Source organism: Wyeomyia smithii, chromosome 2, assembly GCF_029784165.1.
Source record: "Wyeomyia smithii strain HCP4-BCI-WySm-NY-G18 chromosome 2, ASM2978416v1, whole genome shotgun sequence".
Taxonomy (NCBI): Eukaryota; Metazoa; Arthropoda; class Insecta; order Diptera; family Culicidae; genus Wyeomyia; species Wyeomyia smithii.
The window spans coordinates 219211013-219233448 of record NC_073695.1 but is presented as its reverse complement, the minus strand read 5'-3'; the positions used below and the strand labels follow the sequence as shown (position 1 = coordinate 219233448).

General features: G+C 38.6%; 2 protein-coding genes across 3 annotated transcripts; both read left to right on the top strand.

Annotated features, from left to right (window-relative positions):
* The first annotated feature begins 655 nt into the window (after positions 1 to 655).
* LOC129724493 (lysine-specific demethylase 8) lies at positions 656 to 3127 on the top strand. Of its 2 annotated transcripts, none has more exons than XM_055679442.1 (6): positions 656 to 667; positions 1478 to 1623; positions 1678 to 1843; positions 1904 to 2018; positions 2074 to 2497; positions 2573 to 3127. In XM_055679442.1, exons 1-6 carry the CDS (start codon positions 664 to 666, stop codon positions 2828 to 2830), a joined length of 1113 nt encoding a protein of 370 aa, XP_055535417.1. In that variant the 5' UTR covers positions 656 to 663; the 3' UTR covers positions 2831 to 3127. The 2 variants fall into 2 exon arrangements, with proteins under 2 accessions (XP_055535417.1, XP_055535418.1); XM_055679443.1 differs by lacking the exon at positions 656 to 667 and adding an exon at positions 1179 to 1226 and having other exon boundaries at positions 1745 to 1843.
* A 136-nt stretch (positions 3128 to 3263) lies between these two features.
* LOC129724494 (uncharacterized) lies at positions 3264 to 22210 on the top strand. The gene is made up of 7 exons (XM_055679444.1): positions 3264 to 3563; positions 17588 to 17946; positions 18039 to 18210; positions 18380 to 18491; positions 21456 to 21640; positions 21717 to 21791; positions 22088 to 22210. Exons 1-7 carry the CDS (start codon positions 3503 to 3505, stop codon positions 22171 to 22173), a joined length of 1050 nt encoding a protein of 349 aa, XP_055535419.1. The 5' UTR covers positions 3264 to 3502; the 3' UTR covers positions 22174 to 22210.
* Positions 22211 to 22436: the final 226 nt, after the last annotated feature.

The following is a 22436-nucleotide window of genomic DNA, read 5'->3' as shown; positions in this document are numbered from 1 at the left end:
AACAAAACAAATCAACTGAAAGTGTTTCGGACATGATAGTCACCGTGATGAAACAGTGGGGCAGATTCAAGTGCAATTCACTTGAAAGGGAGGTTGGAATCATACGTAAATGAAGTGCGACTTATAGATGCAAGTTGATGTGTGTGACAACTTGAAACGAAAGTGAAAAATGATTGAATTCGATAAAAAAAAGTTCTCCAAAAAATAATGCAGTCATTTTCATATCCATTTGATGAAACACTTGGATGGAGCGTGCGCAGTTTTTTCAGTGTACACGCATTATAGCAACCACCACAAAGCGCGTAAAAAGTTGGATACGCCCTTCTGCTGTTTCATACTAGGGGTCTTCACATCGAGCTCGTATACGAATACCCAGCCGCAGAGTTGCCAATGTTCCAGTTTAAACTAGATTCTTCCAGTTTTTTTCAAGTGATCCAGTCAAACAGTTTAATCCCGAAATCTTCCAGTTTTTTTGTATATTTGCCAGTTTTATCCAGATTTTTTGGACACTCAAGTTCCGACTGGTTTGGAAATATTTTTAGAACGTAAATTTTGTGGATTGATAAGTCATTGTAGCAATTCTTAACAGCATTTTCAGTATTGTATCTTCTCGCATGAAATACGACCAAATTAAGGATTGTATTGCATGGTTGAGATAAAAAGATGAGTAAGTTCAGTAAGACGAGTAAGTTATTCTAAAACTAACAAATAGATTTTATCAGATTATGAAGAAAAGAAATAATTGCAATTACATATAAATAAAAACAATCCATCTCAAAAATATTATATGCAGGCGGCATTCTTCAAATTGATTCCAGTTGCATAGCAGTTCAAAAATTGTTCGTATTCACTGATATAACGTAAGAAAACGTTGCATCAATTCTTTTGTTAAAAGTTATAGTAAACGATAAAAGCTTTATTTTCTTGGATTTGTGATAAACTGGTTGCGCAATTTCAAATTTTGCTCCTGTAATTTTCAGTCTACAGTTCAGTCTACAATTTCAACAAAATGTAAGCCCGAAGTTGCTGTATTTAAAACTTACATTGTATTCAATAACCATCATAAAGAAGCTCTCTCACAATTTATTTTTTCAGTATTTTGTAAATTTATTTGGAATCCAGTTTTTTCCAGTTTTTTCTTCAGCATTCTTCCAGTTCAAATTAAATTTTTATTGGCAACTCTGCCCAGCCGTAAACCGTGTATCTTCCATTACTCGTCAATGGAGGTGAGTATTTTTACGGCTGGGTATTTGTTTACGAGCTCGACATGAATACCCATACTATAAATACGAATCAGCTGTGTTACCGTATATTTCATCCACCTGTATTCTGTTTATGATGGCTATTTTACAAGAACTTGCAAGTGTTTTATCACAAATGAATAATCCTGATTTTATTTCAACAATTAGTTCCAAAAATCTTTATACTAATGTTGTTAAAATTATAATGGATTTATCTAATTTTGAAAATATTGAAGATCAAAAGTGGAAAACAAACGCAAACTGCAACCTGCAAAGAGTTGGTATCCTGTATGATTTGGCTTACAGTAGTCTTCACACTGGCCAATGGCATTTAGTCCCCGAGGAAGAACGACGAGTTTTCACAGTTTTAAGTGCACTAAGGGTTAGTCTATTAACTTCAAAATAGCTACTACATATGTAATTGATTTAATTACAGATATTCTTCATGCTGTTGTGTTTCGAGCGGACTGTTGATCTACTTGACGATTCACTTTATATTGCAGATATGGGCATTATGCTTGGGTCCAAAATAATTCTAAATTTCAATGGTACAGACGTTGATCTATTGATGCATTTAACAAAGATTTTGTTAAAGACCAAAAGTTAATATTTTACCATAGTGTTTTTAGTGAACACTATTGTAAACTAGAACATCTTTGCAGGAGCTGAAGATCAAAATGAACAACGCGTTAAACGTGTTAAAATCGATTCCGGCGACTGCACCGAGGAGCCGTGTGATGTACCAGTTTTGCATCGTCCATCGTTAGAATATTTTGGGTAACATGCTTTTAAAGTTTATTGAACCCCTCGTTTCAATTTCTCATCTTTACAGGAGCGATCACTACACTAAAGCTGAACCAGCACTTCTTCGAAACGTGATAGACGATTGGCCTGCCTTAGAACGGTGGTCCGATCCCAACTATCTCATCAAAATGGCCGGCGAAAGAACTGTCCCGGTAGAGATAGGTTCATCTTACAGTAGTGAGAATTGGTCCCAACAGTTAGTCAACTTCAAGGATTTTGTTGTTAAAAGTCTAGGATTATGTTCTACGACGGAGACGTCGCACCAAGCTGGCGTTCCAGTTTACTTGGCACAATACGAATTGTTTGATCAAATACCAGAACTACGAGCAGACATCTTCGTGCCGGACTATATTGGAAGAACGGACGTAAATCCTCGAATCAAAGCATGGCTGGGACCTAAGGGCACAGTCTCACCATTGCACACCGACCCTTGTCACAATTTGCTATGTCAGGTGAGTAGTTTTTACTCGAATATTTTTCAACGTGTTACAATCTTTCCAATAATATTAACCCGTTTCAACGCGTAGGTGTTTGGTAGTAAAACCATTATTTTGGCATCTCCAGAAGACACTCCGAACCTTTACCCGCACGAGCATTTCATCCTAAACAACACTTCCCAGGTGGATGCGAAAAACGTTGACTTCAACCGGTTTCCGTTGGCCCGCAAAGTTCGCTTCCGTCGGTTAGTGCTACGAAGCGCAGACGTCTTGTATATTCCTCCCGGTTGGTGGCATTACGTTGAATCAAGGACGCCAAGCTTCTCCGTTAGTTTTTGGTTCGACTAAGCAGATAGAATGACGGCCGACAGCAGGCATCAGTGCTGTATGGATCAATCAATCGCGACATGTCGTGTTTCGAAGCTCGCTTCTAAAAGCAGTGTAATCGATACGGCGCAAGTGCAATGGATAGAGGCACATTTGCCACTGAATTGTGGAATATTTGTTATATTATTGTTGATAAAAATGAGATTTCAGAAGACTGATTCAGGATGAGGGAAAATTTATATGCACTGTTCAAATTCATAGTGTGAATAAGTGTCAGATTGAAAAAAATAATAAAAATGTTCGATTATTCTCAAATCACCCACTGTGCGTATGTTCTATTCCTTTTCCAACGGCTTCTAGCGTCAGGCTGATTCAGCTCGGATGATGCTGTGGATAAGCGAACATTTTAAAATGCTTCATTTAGACAATATCATGTAAAAATTATCACGCTTCTTCACTGGTTCCGCTCCATAGAGCTTTCAGTCAAGCTTCGGCAGCTCAATCGGGACGGACGTGCTTGCATCGGTTAACGTTGGAGTTCCAGTACATAATTTGAACTGAAATGTTTGTCAAATGTGTAATTTAGGCGGACTAAGTTGTTTCTGTTCTACAGGCGAAGTCAAATTTTTATTGTTTTCTGATTACTGTTGTTGTGGAGTACATATATAATAACTACGTTAAACAGTTTGTGCCATGATTTGGATTAACGCATCGGATTACGTGTTGCTAGTGATTATTTCAACGTTTTTTCGAGGTACGAAAACTACTAAGTTAAGATGCAGTTTGATTTTAAGTAGGAAGCATAAGAAGCATTTTAAATTATGGATAAGTGAATTTATGATCTTGTTGGCTACTGTTTGGTTCCCCTTTTTTCATTGCTTCCTATCACACGGACAAAATGCAAATCCTCAACGAAACCCTGCTTCCAAGGATTTGTAGCTTAGGCTTGACCGCAAATTTTGACGTGCCAAAATTCAATAAAAAATGGAACGTTTATATCTGCTGTTAGGCATAGGAATAAACTGTTGGTTTACCGCAACATGCTGAGTGAGGGAAAAATTCAGCCTGATACGAAAAAGTTGAGGTCGTGCTGAGATTAGTATCCTGCGTAGAATACCAAGATTACCTAAATCCGCTCATTTTTTGTCTTTGAATTTAGTTTCTAAGAATTTTCGGCTTTTAGAAATTTTATACGAATAAGTTCAGCGCCTAAAGCAAGCAAGTTTTAGGTCCACGTTATAAACCCCTTGCACCGAAACGAGTTCATGTTTGGCAAACTGAACTAATGAAAAAAAAAAAACGATTTTAAAACAAGGGGCCATAATGCTTTTTGAAATAAGTATCTATAAATAGTTTTGTTTTCTCCTGAAATACAGAAAAATCGAGAAGAACAGTTGAAAATTCTTAATTTATTTTCTAATTTACAACATAGTTTAAAGCAGTTGTTTCCAAACCCTTTTGACTCCACGGAACCTTTCGGTAAACAACGAGAGTTCCCCTTTGCGAAGCACAGAGAGCATCGCGGCCCCCCAAAACAATTTTAGATACAAGTTTTGCAATATAGGCTACGTTTTTCAGTCCTATATCGCCCTGCAAGTCTAGTTTCTTTCACGTCTTGATACTAATACGCAGAAGAGTTGAAAAATCGCTTTCGCAGAGATAACTAGAAAGCAATCTCAATTGCCTACTAAATTTACCAAGAGCTTCACGAATCCCCTGGATGAGCCTCGCGGTTCCCTCGCCGGCCGCGGAACCCCGGTTGGGAACCACTGGTTTCTAGCTTTATTATTTGCAATTAATCAAAACGTGTTTTTCGGTCATGCATCAAAAATTGGTAATATCTAATTTAAAATTCCTTTTTTTGCATTAACATACATCGTAAAAATTTCTTTTTTCGTCATGAAAAATAAGAAAAATATGATAGAAATGAGTTTTTAAGTGAATTTTTAGCGCCTTCAATTGCGCCTACGACTGGTATTCTACATTTAGTTTAGCACTGAATTAAAATGATCACGTAAAATTGATGTCATTTTTAAACTTTAATTAAAGAAAAAACAATCTTGATTTTTTTAAAGAGGAAATCTTTGTAACTTTTATTACAAATGTAACTTTGTAACTTTTATTCTTATTCTTATCAGCAGAATCCATCCCGATTTCAGGATTCTAAGAACGTACGAGTTTGAATTCCCATAAAAAATCAGTGGAGCTTTTTCCACCTAATTTCATGTGAACTCGAAAATAGGCTTAAAAAGAGACATGAGCTTGAGAGTGAAGCACATCTCACCGTAATCGTGATAACCGTAAGTGCCAATATCTTCGTTAGCACGGATAACTCCAACTGTTACTCTAATTAATAGTCAATTTCAAATGTCAACATAGGCTTATCTATGTGAAGCTATAACACAAATGTTCTCTATCCCAAACCGGAACCTTTCTCGCAGCAATCGTCTTCCTCGGTTCCATAACCACACTCTCAAACCGCAGCAGGGATGTAAATCGGCACCCGGGATACCAAAGATAATCTGTCTGGAGGGTAAAAAACTCATTATGCTGAATGGGGTTTGCATTCAAGCCCTAAGTTGAGACAGTGACCTATAATATGTTTACCTTTTCTCGTTCCTTTTATATCTATCCATTCACCGGTAAAGTGTACTCTACGGATGCCGACATGACATATTTTAAACACACGTCATGTGGAAACAGCGGGTATTTTTGTTTCGCCGGGATAGGCTTACCAGTGCGGATGTAATGTGTTGTACTGATGTTATGCATATCAGGAGGACAGAGCGGGCTGAAAGAATTAAGCATCCTTTTACGGGGGAAGTTTGTATCAGTGGTGTTTAGAATCATTTGAACTTTTGAAATGATACTGAATTTATTCTGGCTTTGTTTTAAGATTTTTGAGAAATTGTCACACATAACTGACCATATCACACTTTCAGCCCCTACATCTGAATGAATGAAATGGTCATATTTAACAACCAAAAATCAAACAATGTTAAATCAAGACTAAAATAGATTAGTAATGTCTTTGCAAACCAAACAAAAAGAGAAATTAGCAAATCCATGGGAAACACCAAGAAAAACTTGAAATTTTCAGACAGGAATTACAATTACAAATTATTCTTTACATTGCTAAACATGCTACTAAAATACCAAAATTTAAAAACAATGTTTTCTTTACCTAATAACAGTTAAAACACAGATAACAGATATCCAAGCTAACTTTGTTTCATGTGTAAAAAGACGCAACGGTTTTTTAGCATGTCGCAATACGCAGTATGGTGGCGCTAGTGATGGGAAACTTATCGATAATATCGATAAATGCTGGTCATCGATATTATCGTTAATTTTTTGACGTTAACGATAATTATCGATATTATAAGGGTGAGCACAAGTCAGTGCGGCTGGTTACTGGAGGAGACCCAAAAGAAGGAGACCTCACCTACCCTACCCCAGGAGTTGCTTTTGCCGCTAGGTATTTGTTGGGTGCTGCTATTCGACAAGATTTAGCATTTTTGGGGGTGGTGTAACGGTTCGCCACGGGTGTCACTGAGTTTCTGAGAAATATAGGTAACTAAAAAGGTATTGATAGTTTTTAGTTTCCTAAGAACAGATGAATTCGACAACTTAGTACTGGAGAACTTTGAAAAAATATCCAAACTTTTTGCACTATCTCATAAAAAGCAATGATACGAAATTGTAATGAAATGCATTTTCTTTGGCTCGCCAACTCTTATAATATGATGGACATGCATAGCGGCAGTCTATTGGTAATTGTTTAGTTTAACTTGGAACTGTTTAAGTTTAAAGTATCTGTTACCCAACAAACAATTTTTAGTTCCACTAAAAATCCAAATCAACGAAATTGTTGCGCCAAAAAAGTATCCTGATGTATACAGGAGATAGACAAAATAATTGAGATAAATAGAATTCTCTCGGATTTTAAATGGCCAGAACTTTACGAAAAATGAATCAATTTTGATAACTGGTTTCATTTCGCTGGAAAACAGTATTATATTAGTATTACTTGGGAACTTGGTATGACCTACCTACACCGAAAATGTTTCGGATTTCAAGAGTGTGTGTCAAAGTGTACATTTTTGCAACGCATAGAGCGTTTTAGGCAACTAAATTGTCTATCTAAAATACTTCATTCAAAAAAATCTGAGATCACCGATATTTTCTAAAATCCTTTTTTGTTCTTAAAATTATATTGTTTTCAGAGTAGGATCTTAAACTCATTTTTTTATATTTTCGAAGGAAAGTTCAGATAATTTTTACTAAGATATATTGATTCATAAGAAAAAGGTTCAAATACAGTTAGGTTTTCTTACGCGGGGGACACATGCCTCGTGAAAAAACCATGTTAATTCAAAAATCCGCTTGATAAACCGCTTTAATTAAAAAATTCGCGTAAAAACCACGTTAATTTGAAAATCTGCATAAATAACCTTTTAGAGAAAATCCGTGTGAAAATAATCTGATCTATTTAAATGTTAATCCAGATAAATTGCTCTATGACCTACACACCCACAATGTTCGATCGAATTCTGCTAGAGTGCTGCAAGCTCAAAGAAAATTAGTACCCAACAGGGAAAAAACAGCCAAAATCAACACCCATACTTAATAAATTCATACCTCGATGATTCCTTGGCGAATTTCCAATCTTTGGCTACCAATGAACCCGAAATAAATTCTTATTTATTGACAACATATAAACCAAAGTGAAACAGAATATCATAAAAAGTTCTACGCGTTGCAAAAATGTACACTTTGGCACACACTTCGGAAATCCGAAACATTTCCAGTGAACCTTGGTCACGTCCAGTTCTCAAGTAACACTAGGAAACTAGGACAGTTTTCCAGTAAAATGAAACCTGTTTTGTCAGAATTGATTCATTTTTCGTGTAGTTTTGGCCATTTAAAAATTGACAGAATTTTGCCTGCTTCAATTATTTCCCTTATTATACAACCTTCAAAATAAACTTCAGCTTGAAGCTACTCCGTAGAAAGCACTCTCGGCGTAAAACCCGAAGACTTTCCAAAACAAACTGTTCCGGTTGTTTGAATTTTCATTTGCAGTATCGTAAGATTTGTCATTCAAGGCCTTAACACAATGGATACGTTGCGGCTGCGTTTGCGGCAATTTGACAGTTAGCCCATACATTTACTGTCACATTGACGTCAACGCAACGCAACGTATCCATTCTGTTTGAGCCATCACTGTCTCTGTTTTTAACAAATTTATATAGCGAAATTGCATTTGTCGAATAACGTTTGCGGTAAAAAAAATCAATCATAGTAACCCATGAGTTAGCAAAAAAAAATTGACAGCCCTATCAGTCAAACTCTAACTGTGATGGCGAAAAAAGAGAAGCTACTCCGTTCAGAAGTGTGCGCGTTCAAAGAACGGTACCCAGCCGCGTCAAAAACGGTCATCGTGCGGCACTTTGTGGACCCCGGGTATGTCGGTTTTGGCATCTACAACATCTTGACACTATTGGACAACGATCAGAGCATCGAAAGAAAGCCCGATTCCGGACGGCCAACGACCCTGAGCGACAAGAAGCTTCAAGGATGCTGAAGAGGAAGACCGAGGGAAAAGTGGCTAAATCGCTGCGTGCACTTGGCAGAGAGATTGGTGCGTGCTCTAAAACAGTGAAAAAGCATCTGGAGAACATGGACATACATGTAGGAAGCGGCAGTCCCGTCCACTGGTCTTGGAGCTGCAGGCAATGACGCAGCGACAGCGGTTGAAGATGGTCAAGTCAATTTTACCGGCGAATCGCGACGCGGCAGTGGTATTGGACGACTAGACCTATCTCACCCTGGATGGCAACGACTAGCAGGGCTCTCCGTATTTTACCTCCCCCACGAAGGAAGTGAGCATCGAGGTAAGGTTTATTTCACAGACCAAGTTCCCCAAGAAGGTGCGGCTGTTGCTGTCAATCAGCGAGAAAGGGATGTCAAAATTGCTCTTCTTTCGCTCCGGGCTGGCCGTGAACGGGGACATTTATAGTACGAACAGGGTTGCCACATTTAAATCAGTGTTTTCCCTTGAAAAAATCTGAACATCTGTATCTGGAACAAAAATATCTGTAAAAAAAATCTGTGTTGTTTAAACACAAAGAACTTTGTATTTTTTGAGTTTTTATGGTACATAAACGAAATTTTTAGCTTAAAACGTGTGAGGAGTTGAAAATATGTTCAATTTGGATTGTTTTTTAATATTAATGTCAATTTCGAAAAATCTGTAAATCTGTACTTTTCGACGAAAATCTGTATATCTGTATATACAGATTCTGTACCGTTACTTCGGCCAAAAATCTGTAAAATACAGATTAATCTGTACATGTAGCATCCCTGAGTACGAAGTGCCTGACAGAAGTTGCGTCGTTCATCAAGAAATACCATAAGCGCGAAGACACGGTGTTCTGGCCAGATTTGACGTCGGCCCACTATTTGAAGCGATCGTTGGAGAAGATGGAGCGGCTGAATATTGATGTGGTACCGAAGTCGGCGAATCCGCTCAATGTCCCTCAGCTGCTTCCCATCGAGAATTTCTGGGCAAATTTGAAGCGCAAGATCTATTCCAACAATTTTGTCTCGAAAACGGAGGAGGAAAGAGAAGTTCTTACAACAAGATGGCTAATTTCCGTCGAATAGGTCTTCGAGGGGCCTTTTATTCTTGGTTCTAGCTCTACGCTTGAGGCGGTGCCATCCATTGTCAGAGGACAAACAGTTTGAACCCGCCATTTTGTGGAATGCTAATCCATCGCATATATACCTTCGAAGGTGCTGGCTGGACGCTATTGGCCCGGCACAACGATCGAGCACTGCCATTGAACGGAAAATCGTCAACCGCCACGATGTTCGGGACGCCGACTCGTGTTTAGTTATACGGAGGAACAGGAACAGTAAACCAAGTAACTTAGGTTAAGAAACAACATGTCGGGACAGGGGAAATAAATTAGTAATGTAAGCTATCTATCGATTGTTTTTAAAGCGCGATTTCCCTTGGTTTCACACCTGGCTTTTTATTTCGTTTCGACGTTTTCAAATTTAGTTGTCGCTTAGGTGTTTTACAAAAGTCTCTCAGTTTGTCGGAGTCGTGTGGCAACATATTGACCTGGTGGTTCACCCCTGTAAGTTGGTGGAAACAATGTGTTTTGTGTCGAATGAACTATAAAGTGGTGAATGAAGGCTAGCTGTGGGCTCGTTTCCAAACGTTGCATGACTCTTCCCTCACCCAACACCCACTGAGCAAGCGAGGGATTATCACTTTAAACATAACTTATCTATATGAGCGGGGGCCTAGTGTGGTTGGTAACGTCTCCGCCAACCACGCTCGACGCCTGGGTTCGAATCCCACCGCCGACATAGGTGTCGATGGTTGTGAGGTGGCGTGACAACCAACCCAACTGGTCTAGATTCAATCCTAGCCGACACCGGGAGATTTTCTGAGGCGAAAAATCTCTGGGATCACGCCTTCCATCGCATGAGGAAGTAAAGCCGTTGGCGCCGGTCCGTTGATATAAACGGGTCGTGAGTTAGGGTCCTGGGTGTGGAGTCGCCTCCCTGGGCGTCGGTGATTGGCCACAACAGTGGCGGAACTAGACCGACGGAAAATAAGCGAGAATAAAAAAAAAAATAATAACTTATCTATGGTGTAAAAAGGAGGATCTGAACATCAACCCGGCAAAAGTAACAGTAGTACCACAGATAACAGATATCCAAGCTAGAACAAAAACTCCAGAAATCGTGTGTAAGATTTCAAATTCTTACTCGTTTGGAATGCTAACGACATCTTTCTGCAACTTGCGACTTGAACCACTTTAGTGATGGCAGCGCTGGATTAAAGTCAGAGCTGCCAGACGTATAAAAGTTCTCACAAATAGTAGAGTCGCTGTTTTTGCAACGATACAACACTGTTTTTGTGAGGTTTGTGTATTTTTTTCATAGCAACACTAAAACAAACAAATTTATCGCAAACATAAACTGGGATTGAACAAAATTGTCGATTATGTACAAATTACGACTGCTCAAAATTTCTACATTAAAAAACGGCAACTCTTCTTATTGCAATAATATCGATTAAAGCTGGAAAACTATCGATTTTATTGAATCATTGACCACTAAGTGTTCTTAGCGCCACCATGCTGCGTATTGCGACATGCTAAAAACCGTAGCATCTTTTTACACATGAAGCAAAATTAGCTTGGATGTCTGTTATCTGTGGTAGTACCTTTCACTAAAAAGAGGAAACTTAACCTAATGCCTCTTAAGCTTGAGGGAAGTTCTATCCAGTTTAGCGAAAGGGTTAAATTTCTAGGTTTAACTCTAAATGCGAAACTTAACTAGAACGCCCATCTAGTAAAGCGGTCAGTGCGTTCTGGTTATGTTCCAAAACGGTTGGTAGGAAATGGGGCCTGAGACCAAAAATGGTCAGATGGATCTACACCTCCATCATACTACCGAAAATAACATACGCTTTCTTATAGCGAATTTCTTCATTCCACTGTGTGCGGGCAAAACTGCCGAGGAACAATAAAACGTCATCGCCATTTAAGACGCAAGTAGGAAAGAGATGCCAGATAATTGTTTACGAACTTAGCACGTGCAGTGGTGGGTTGAAGCTGACAAATTTTACAGTACGCTTCGAGCAGCACGGCAGGTCAAAACTGGGTCAAAATCGAGCGAATAAAGAAGGGTTTTGACAGCAGTTAGTGCGCTAGTATGGTGGCCTAAAACAAAAGAGGCTACTGCAAGAACAAAGTTAGCAAAGCTTCAGAGACTGGCGTGTATTGCCATAACTAGAGCAATGCGCAGCACTCCATCGAAAGCGTTGGATGCTATTCTCCACCTGCTACCTCTGCATGAATTTGTGCAGTTAGAAGCGGAAAGGAGCGCCTTGCAGCTCAAACGTCTTAAAGAGGTCTTACCTGGTGATCTGGTTGGTCGTCTGAGTATTTTGCAACACTTTAAAAGAGGGCCTTTGTTGAGTATGTGCGGAGACTGGATGAAACCTTTGGACAACTACGACATTCCCTACAAGGTGCGTGAAACATCGCGCTCCGAATGGGAGTGGGAAGTTAACATGGTCCGTCAGGGGTCAACGGTATTCTTCACGGACGGCTCAAAAATCGGTTCGAAAACTGGTGCGGGAATCTTGGTCCTGGTGTACAGATATCAGTGGCAATGGGTAACTGGCCTACTGTATTTCAAGCGGAGATTTACGCTATAATCGAATGTGTCAACGTTTGTCTGAAGAGAAACTACAAACATGTGAATATTTGCATTTTATTTGATAGTCAACCGGCACTAAAGGCTCTTTCTGCTCACAAGTCTACGTCAAAAATAGTGTGGGAGTGCGTTCTCTCACTGCGGAGGCTGTGTCGTATGAACTCTGTCAATTTGTACTGGGTTCCCGGGCACTGCGGCATAGACGGCAATAGAAAAGCAGACGAACTAGCCAGGCAGGGTTCCAACTCGCAATTTGTTGGTCCGGAACCCTTTTGCGGTATCTCAAATTGCACTATAAAAATGGAATTTGAATACTGGGAAGAACAATAAGTGACAGTCAACTGGAAGGCTGTCAGAGGGTGTCACCAGTCGAAAAGGGTAATAACGCCAAACGGGAAAATTACGAAAAAGCTCCTAAAGCTCAATACGTGGGCTCGTTGTACTCACACAGGACTAATAACTGGGCACTGCCCGAGTAAGTATCATTTAAAGAACATTTGTCGGGTCAGGATGACACTTGTCGCTTCTGTGATATGCAAAGCGAAACCTCGGAACATCTGCTATGCAGCTGCGGTGCATACATGAGCAGAATCAAATTTTTTAGCAAGAGTGCAACCAAGTGAGATTTGGTCTGCTAATCCTGGTAAAGTAGTTGGCTTTATAAAGCACATTCTACCTGACTGGGAGCGTGCCGAGGCAACCGGCCATTCACTCGATCAATAGTGGGTGTCTGGTTTTCTACATGGTACGTATAGTAATGGGGATATCCTACAATAGTTCTAATTAATGGACGCAGTAGTCTAGTTACACTACAAAAAAAAATCCTGTTCTTCAGATTTAGACCGTTAAAGGAATCTCTCGTCAGTGAATACCAGGCTTGTTTTCGACAGGGGTGTTCAACGACGGATCAAATGTTCACGTGAAAAGAGATAAGCTATGGCAGATTATGCTGGAACACGGTTTCCCGACGCAACTAATGAAGCTGAGAAGCTGGAAGATGGAGTGTGGCGTAGGCGAATGAAACATGAGTTGTATTATCTATATATATGCGAACATACTCATATAGTTAAGGTAATACAGGATGGCGCAGGCTTCAGTGGACTACAAGTCACCAAAACTATCTTCAGCAGAGAACCAGGAAGAGACCGTTGACTCCATGGTAGGCCTCGCATTCGGTGAATGTGCGCGGTTGAAGAAGATGCAAAATCTACTGGAGTACGAGGTGACCGAAAAACGACTGCCCAAGGCAAAAGAATCTTGACCGGTAAACGGTCTGTCGGCAAACAAAGTAACTAACTTGTACCCTTTAAAATAGTCACTCTCCCGGTGGCCCTCGATGGCCATGAAGCATTGATACTGGAAGAGGGTTTTCTGCGCATCCTTGATGGTTTCAAGCGCAGGATCTTGCGTTCGATCCTTTATGGCAAACTGGAAGATGATGTTAGGTACAGATGCATGAATCTTGTGGTGTATCGGGCATACAAATCGGTGGATGAGGATGAGGACCAAGTGACATGGCGCCGTATTCTGGATTCGGCACAGGATTAATAACACTGGTCAACACAGGTTTTTCCTTAGAGCTCAACCTGTAAACACTGGAAGATTATGGCTTTTTAACCATTCATGTGAATTTTGGTGCCCTTAGCCGCATCTGAAAAGCATCAAAGGGCTGCAGAGTAATTGCTCGCCGGGTTGGTCCTTTTTTCGTTTGCTTACAGAAAAACTTCATTGAAGTTTTTTGAGTGGACGCACACACTTAGAAAATTTCGCCGAATCTCGGCATTGTTTGTGCTGAGATTCGGACAGCCGAGTGCTCGGCAACCATCTCGGCTGAATCTCTTTCGCCGAGAATCTCGGGAAACCAATATTTGACAGATGTCATTTTATGCCGAGAATCGCGGCACGCATTTGACTGTGCTCTCGGCAAATCCAGCCGAGAGGCGGCAAACCAGTCTAACGAGCTTTCGGTTATATAAACTGAATGCTCGGCACAGTAAAGAGCCGTTTTTTCATTGAAATCCAGTCGCAGAGAATAATTTCGCTTAGAATTCGATAGTTTTCTTTCAAAAGATCAATTATAGGCTCGATGAGTTTTAATAAGTAATCAAATTTATTCATATTGAGTTTTGAATGTTTGTTTTTATCTTGGTCGCATGTAGGGCATTGAGCAAAACAATTAGTCTAATACTACGTCTAACGCTTACCCTCAAAACAAATATAATAATATTGCATTTACACACTTATTCTCGTTTTAATTGTTCAGTAATTTTTATTACGGTCATGTTCAGTAAATTTGAAAAAATACTGATCATTTTGTAATTTTCTCAAAAATAACTGATGTCGGTTGAAGTTTTTACCGAATTACCGTTATGCAAAAGGCACTTGACGAGCTCAGCAAAAAACATTACTGACCTTTTCTGTAAACTAATGTATGTTCTGCACTTTCATAAAGTTCAGTAAATATTTGACGATCTGTCAGCATCTTCCTAGGTGTTGCTGAAAACTCTTCAATTGTTTAACTGAACTCTTGTTGTTTTTTTACTATACTGTTCGGCAATTTTTCTGCATCTGTCAAAACGAAACATCAAATGTCCGCCGTTTTCAAATATTCAGAGTTCCGAAGCTGAGTTTTTAAGTGTTTCGCGTGTGATTTTCAAAAAAAAAAATGGATATCTTACTTTCAAATCTACAAGAAAACGACGTGGAGGTACACGATCTATTCAGTCAGCATATGGAAATTTTTACACCATAGGAGAGCAGTTTACTAGAAGCCTGCAACAAAAAGCCTGTATTCATCATAACATTAAACGTATCAAGTTTTTACTCGAATGTGCTGGGAACACCAGTATAATCGATCTAAACAATCCGAAATTCCTTTCTAAAATTATTCAACAGTTGCAATAGCAACTTTCACAATGGTTCATCTTTCTCTCGTAACCATGAAAAAACTTTACGTTTACAGAATGCTCGGTAACTTGTGACGAATCGTCAGCTTTGTAAACTTACAGAACGGTCGGTAATTCGTGACGAATAGTCAGCTTTGTAAATACCGAATCATGCAGCAATTTTTGATGAACGCTTCGTAAATTTTTATTTTTTTTGTTGAAAATCACACGCGAAACACTTAAAAACTCAGCTTCGGAACTCTGAATATTTGAAAACGGCGGACATTTGATGTTTCGTTTTGACAGATGCAGAAAAATTGCCGAACAGTTTAGTAAAAAAACAACAAGAGTTCAGTTAAACAATTGAAGAGTTTTCAGCAACACCTAGGAAGATGCTGACAGATCGTCAAATATTTACTGAACTTTATGAAAGTGCAAAACATACTTTAGTTTACAGAAAAGGTCAGTAATGTTTTTTGCTGAGCTCGTCAAGTGCCTTTTGCATAACGGTAATTCGGTAAAAACTTCAACCGACATCAGTTATTTTTGAGAAAATTACAAAATGATCAGTATTTTTTCAAATTTACTGAACATGACCGTAATAAAAATTACTGAACAATTAAAACGAGAATAAGTGTGCAAGACGTATAGCTTTTAATACAATCATAAACTATGCGTTTTGTACATCTTTATAAACTAATTTGTAAGAATGAAGTGTAAATTGTTTGCAAATAGATTCTCATGTATGTTCCTAATTAGTGGCAAAAATTGCTATTATTAAATAACATTTCTATATAACAATAGAAAAGTTTGCACCTTCCTGTAATTAATCGAGCGATCCCGATTATTTCTTGTTCAAAAACAATTTTACACCCACGATGTCTGTACCATCATGTCTTCAATAATTTATTCACGGAGGCTGCAACTACAAACTTGACCAATTCAACAATGAATACTTTGTGTGGACTAACTCCGACTATTGAACTCCTGATAACGGCCCGAATTTACAGATATGGTACATTGAGTTTCATTCATGTTTACACTTCGATTTCGGATGAATGATTGGGTTCCCTCGAGTGAGAGTGAAAAAAAAATTAGCCTACACACATGAGATACCATCGAGAAAGAGATGGCATCGAGCGATCCCGTTTAATTCTTGTTCAAAAACAATTTTACACACACGATGTCTGTCCCATCATGTCTTCACGGAGGCTGGGTGGAAGCTTTTCATCCATGGATCGGTGCATGTTTATGAATTTCTTCACGAATGACTGATAAGATATGATACTGTGTGCTGCGGTGACGGTACGTATGTAGGAACAAGAAGGAGTAGTGACGGACTTACATGTCTTTCTCTCTTCAAAAAGTTGGTACCTATATAATGTAGTTGCAAAAGAGTTAAAAATTTTAGCTGCTCTAAATTATGTACGGTGACTCTCTTACTTTCCCTGGCTTTTGAATAGTGTATCGCGCCTTTGGCGTGTTTCTGGTTCATAATTTTCGTTGATATTTTAAGCATTATTCTTCATCCTATTCCACATTTAGATCAGATCCAATCTGATCAGAATTACCATTCTGAATTATGGATCAAACTGTAGAACAAAATGCTCTCGATTGGCATAATATTTTGAATAAAGTGTATGCTAAAATAAATGTGCTCTTTTTAAAAATTACTCTGAAATATATAACATTTCTCCACTCGCAGAAAATCAGTTGCTATGTCAGATATTGTAACCAATTTTTTATAAGTTGAACTGAAACTAGACTTTAACGACGATAACGCCTTAGATAACTTAGCTATGTGGCGTAAAGCTTTCTCTTCAGTTTTCTTCCTCATCAAAGGGATGTTGCCGTTAAAACGCTGTATGATGTTTTCTTCCAGTAATCTGCCAAGGATGATTCCATCACTCGTCAAGTGATGCGATAAAACCGGGATTTGAATTTATTTATAGCAAAACTAAATTAGAAGTGCCGCATCCGGTACTAAGATTTTAGATAGATGGTGCTGATAAAATTTTTAGCCCCAAAATGTGTACATATTTTACAAAATGTAAATAAAATAGCAATCACTCCTTTAATCTAGCATAAACTGAGAAGTAATCAAGTAAAACATACTCGATCGTAACAGACAAACGGAGGATAGATAGCGTTTTCGAGCACAGAGTGCCCAAGGCGGGATCAATCTGGCTAAATAATGCAATAAAATATTAAACCTCATTAGTGCTGCTTTCTCTCGTGACTAGGCGACGGTATTGAGGTTAAATCGTCTGCAGAAGGATGAGACTAAATGTAATTTCTCATCGCTTTCTGGTCGGTCGAAGTAGAATGAAGCGATTTTCCGCTATTTGGCTGGTGTCGTGGTGATGCGAAACAGCAATCAAGCTGCACCGTTATCATTTCTTAAGACGTTCTAAGGAACAGCATGGTGGGATTATTATGAGAAAGTGTGCTAAAGATGGGTCTTATGAGTGCGTCTTATGACGGGTTTAATAAAATTATGGTTTTCTAATAACAGTCAACAGTCTTATTTTTTTCGATTTTCACATCAAATTATTAAATTATTAAAGTGAGCCTGATGAACGAAACCTAATCTACATCAGAAACTGCGTGGCATAATTATACTTCTCTCTTTTTTTACCATTCACAGTTTACACTTCCGTTCACATTACTAATCTTGAAGTGCCACGAACGTATATCCTCGAACAGGAAGATTTTCTCACTGCCTTCGCCACCGGGGAGTACCACTGGGGCCAGCAGCAACGGCTGATAGGAAGTGAACCGAATGCTACCATCCAGCCACGACCAGCTGCCGCAGATGAGGCGGAAAATTCTACTGCTGGTAGTAGTAGCAACCAGCTTCATAATAATTCTTCCATGGTGGTTAAGCCACTCATAATGGACTGCCAGTACGAGATTAAAGCTAATGAGTGCGGTTTCGTACTCAAGTGGTATTTCAACCGAAAGTTGATTTACCAATGGATACCGGCAAGAAATCCAGTTGGTATGGTAAGTTGTTTATTTTTAGCTCTGAAAGACATCCTTCAGGTCAACCAACAAAAAATATATTCAACTACTTCTTTAATAATTTCCCCCGACAGAATCAGTTCAAAAGTGAACTTCGCACAAATTATTCTATGTCGGATTCGGCCAACTACAAGTACCGGGCCCTGGTGATACAGAACCCAAAGCTGAACCACAGCGGAGAGTACATGTGCTCGGTGCAAACGTATGAATCCTTCGATCGTAAGGCGGCACGGTTCCAAATAGTCGGTAAGTTGGTGAAGTAGATACTTTAATTTTTACTGTTATGTTGTTCGATAACCGCCGCGGTTAAAATTAGCCGTTGTCACCTGCTGTTCTGTACGAAATCGATGGCGATATTATTTTTACTCGTTTTCATTTTTCACTTGTTTTCTGCCATCCATCGACTGGCTACCAGTTCCGGAGAAGATGCTGCTGCTTCACTACGAAAATGATGCCGAGAAGGAAAACATGCTGCAGATCAAATGCAGCGTGTTTATGATTTATCCTGAACCGAACCTGGTGTTAGTGTAAGTAATGGAGGCGGGAGGTTTTCTATCTTCTACTGTTTATCTTCGGGTGTAAACTGCTGCCATTATATAGCAGATGGCTTGACGATATGAATTGTTGAGGGCTGGGCTTTTTGAGATTGAATTATGAGTTGCGGTGTAAGTGAAGAATGATAATTTATGAATACTTTAAGATAGCTGAAATAATATTAGAACAAAATTTCTAATTTGTTTTTGGAGAGTATCAAACCAACTGACCCATCCACTGGTAACTTCCGCTCAGATTTCAGTTCATCTTTGTAAGTTTGGTGGCATCGATAATTCAAGGAACTTTGCATACTAGAAATCGCAAAGCAAAATCGAAACATCTTTTTGCAAAGTGATTTTTTTGACGTAGGACTTATTTTTAGATATCACAATGTTATGCGCATTTCGAATCTTCTAGCTTTTTTTTCTTCTTCTAACATAATGGTGAGGGAAAGAGACGAAATCCATATTCTTTTAAGGTAAGACTACATCTTTCTCCACTATACGGGGTGCATTATGTAAAAACTGAATCTGATATGTTATTATGATATTAGGGTGGACGTTTCCAAATGCTAATAACTTTGGTATAATTGTACTTACTTACTTACTTAGTACAATAAAAGTACTGCTCACGCGCATCTCACTTAAAAATGCGTAGCGGCATCAACTTTGAAAGCCCTTAAATTTCGTCAAAAATACTCGTGATTTTTTTTCAGATTTTTCAGTGCCCCAGAACATAGATTTTCAACATATTGTTTTAAATAGTTACTATTAAAAAAATATTTTTCTTCAAAAAAACTATTTTCGTAAACTACAACATAAGATGTGTCTGCTGTGAAAATTTCATCAAAATCGATGCAATATTTTCAAAGCTGTCTATTTAAAAACAATTTTGACCTAAATTTCAAATGACAATAACAACTTGAAAACTTACTCAAATTTAATAAAAATTGAAAAATCAACGTTTCGAAACAATATAAATGTTTAAAATCATTTCCGTGTCTTCATTGAATGCGGCAACTAACCGGTTCACAGTTGCCCGTGAACTGTGGCACACATTTTTCTACAGTACACACGCCAGAAAATCCGTCATCATCCGTCACAAAACACTGCGAAGGATTTAAATTGCATCGATTGCATGTATTGAGCGCTGTACAGCAATACAAATGTTTCCTTTTATTTTCACAAATAAAATCCCGGCTTCAAACGGCATCGCAGAACATGAAACATACGATTGTTCATTTTGAAGAGATAATTTATATGTTTTCAAATCCTCTGCAATACTGATGTTGAACTGAAATTATTATAGAATACTGTTATATGTTGTTTGTAATGCAATTGATTTGGAAATTATTAATTTGATGACAGATCAGATACTTACTGCCAGCCAACGAATAAAAAGCGACACCAATTGTTCTTCGGAAACCGATAATATCGCTGTTGAAAACTTTTGACATATACATATACTCAGGGGTAGGTAAACATCACTTATAATAACTCAAAACTGAGTAAACATGGTATTTATGAAAATTTGGGTAAATGTTACTCAATTATCCTGTACCCGATAACTCACTTTTTGACATTTTGCATAAGAATACCCAACTGAGTAGATCCTAATCAGATTAGGGTTAAAATAAAGCAGCGTGTTGATAAACCGGTGTGTAATTTTCACATGCTTTATGCATTTTCACGATGTAAATTATATCGTGCTCGTTGGTGATAAAAATAGCTTTGAATTGAATAAAACAATACGTGGCACAAGTGAGGACGAGAGGGACGACGAAACAATTGTTCCGTGCAACAATATAATAATATAACAATGTAACAAAATTATTATTAATTCGTGATAATGATACAATCTATGTTTCTATTTTTTCTCATCAAATCCAAAATAAAATCCTAATCTTACTAATCCTAATATTACTTCTAATCAAAGAGCCAAATAGCATTTCTAAGAATGTAAATATTCATGACAGGATGCAACAGTCACACTGATTGATCATTGGCTTTTGAGGCACAACGAGTAAACTTTTGTTGCATCAAATATTCTTCGTAAAAAAGCATAATTTGATGCAAGGGCCTCACGATCGCTTACCTGATACCAGTAACCACCAGGCTATAACACATTTTCGAAGGTTAGATGAAACAAAGAGCAGTAATAACACTGGTTCGCGTACAAGCCACAGGGTGAAACATATTGGATATTACTCAAAATTGTTTCACATTTGCTGCCGTCTCAACTGCATTTTTGACAATTGGATTTCGTGGGGACCTTGTTTAGGGTGTTTACCATCACGAGAAACTGTTTTCTCTAAAAAAATGACATATTAGCCATTTTTTGAATTATGGGCAGAGCTTCTAAACAGCATTTCCCAATGTTGCAGCCAGGTTTGGTGTTCTTCTCAACATGTGAGAAGAACAGAGTGAATATTCACCGTTTACTACTTGTCCAGCATGAGCACTAGCAATTTTCTGCACTACATTTTTCTTTCTCTTTTGTACTGCGTTTCTGCTGCTCGCAGAAAAATTAACACACTCGCTGTTTACTCCACAGCTGAGCGAAACAAGAGTGGGTAATCAATTCTCCCTAGATTGATACACAGAAGTACGCCACTATATATCGTATATCGTATGAATCTATAAAAAGTAATGGGGCTTATCACGGGAGTCACTTCACGGTTAAGTGACAACCGTAATAGGCACGGTGAAAGTGATTCCCATTTGATTTGCACGCGTCTTGTTTCGACGTGAGATTGTTTCACTTCGTTCTCACCGTGAAGTATTATATTGGGGCGTAATAAGCCCCAATATTAAAATGTATGTCAAATCACCAAACTCGCAAAATTTCATTATAATCATAGAGGGTATTAGCAATTCCGTTGACTAATTTGTGTTGAATCTTTCATTTCGTAAACATTGGAAACTTATCGAATTTTCCCACATTCTTCCTCTCGGCAGTGTAAGCGGAGACTTAGTGCTGGTTAGCTCACGTACGGTCGTCGTTTCCGACCGGTACCACATGTACAACAAAACCGTTTACGGCCTGATCGACAAACACCTGCTCATTTCACCCACCTCGATTGGTTGTGTTCTCTCGGTGGCCGGCTCGAGCTACGTGCGGAAGCGCGAAACAATCTATTACGGTAATTGCTCTCTTCGGCTGCAAAATTTGGTCGTTTAATAATTGACTAACTCTATCTTGCTGCTGCGGTTTTGCAGATCCCACACAGTTGACGCGATGGAGCCGCCTCAGAATGGACCGACAGGGACGATTTGAGATCAGCGCTTGTTCCGGTAAGGTGCTAACGTTAGCATGATTGACTTAATTAGGTTTTGGCAGTGTTGTTGGGCCGCATGATGGGATTGATTTGGAGTGTCAATTTTGAAAGTGAGCTTTTATTGATTGCTATACACAATGTAGGCTTCAATCGATTCGGGCTTCTCTTTTAGCTTCAAATTGCTTCCGTATTCAAAACACGACGATGGGCCTATTAACACGTTGTCAAACAGAGCAAAATTCCTATAAAATATCTTTAACTGTGATACTCATCATTGATGACATGTGTTAAATAATACTATTTTGTTTTCAGATAAATTAAGCACGCCCTCATTGGTGTCGTTGGCAGCGTTTGGAATAATTATCATAGTTCATTTACATAAAAAATGTCTTCAATAGTAATAAAAATTAATTAGTTTTGTCCAAACCGAACAAACTTTTTTCTTTCGATTGTATTGCACTGCGGGATTGTGTTAGGGACTATCCACATTCTACGTGGACAGCCTTGGTGGGGGGAGGGGGTCTGTGTAATGTAAGTCTTGACCAATTCAGCCAAAATTCCAAGGGGTTTCCTCTGGCATAATCAGGAAGGTAATTTTAAATTGATTATTTATATACATATTTGGCGTTGGCCTTCTTCTAGTAAGCAAAACTTTATGCAC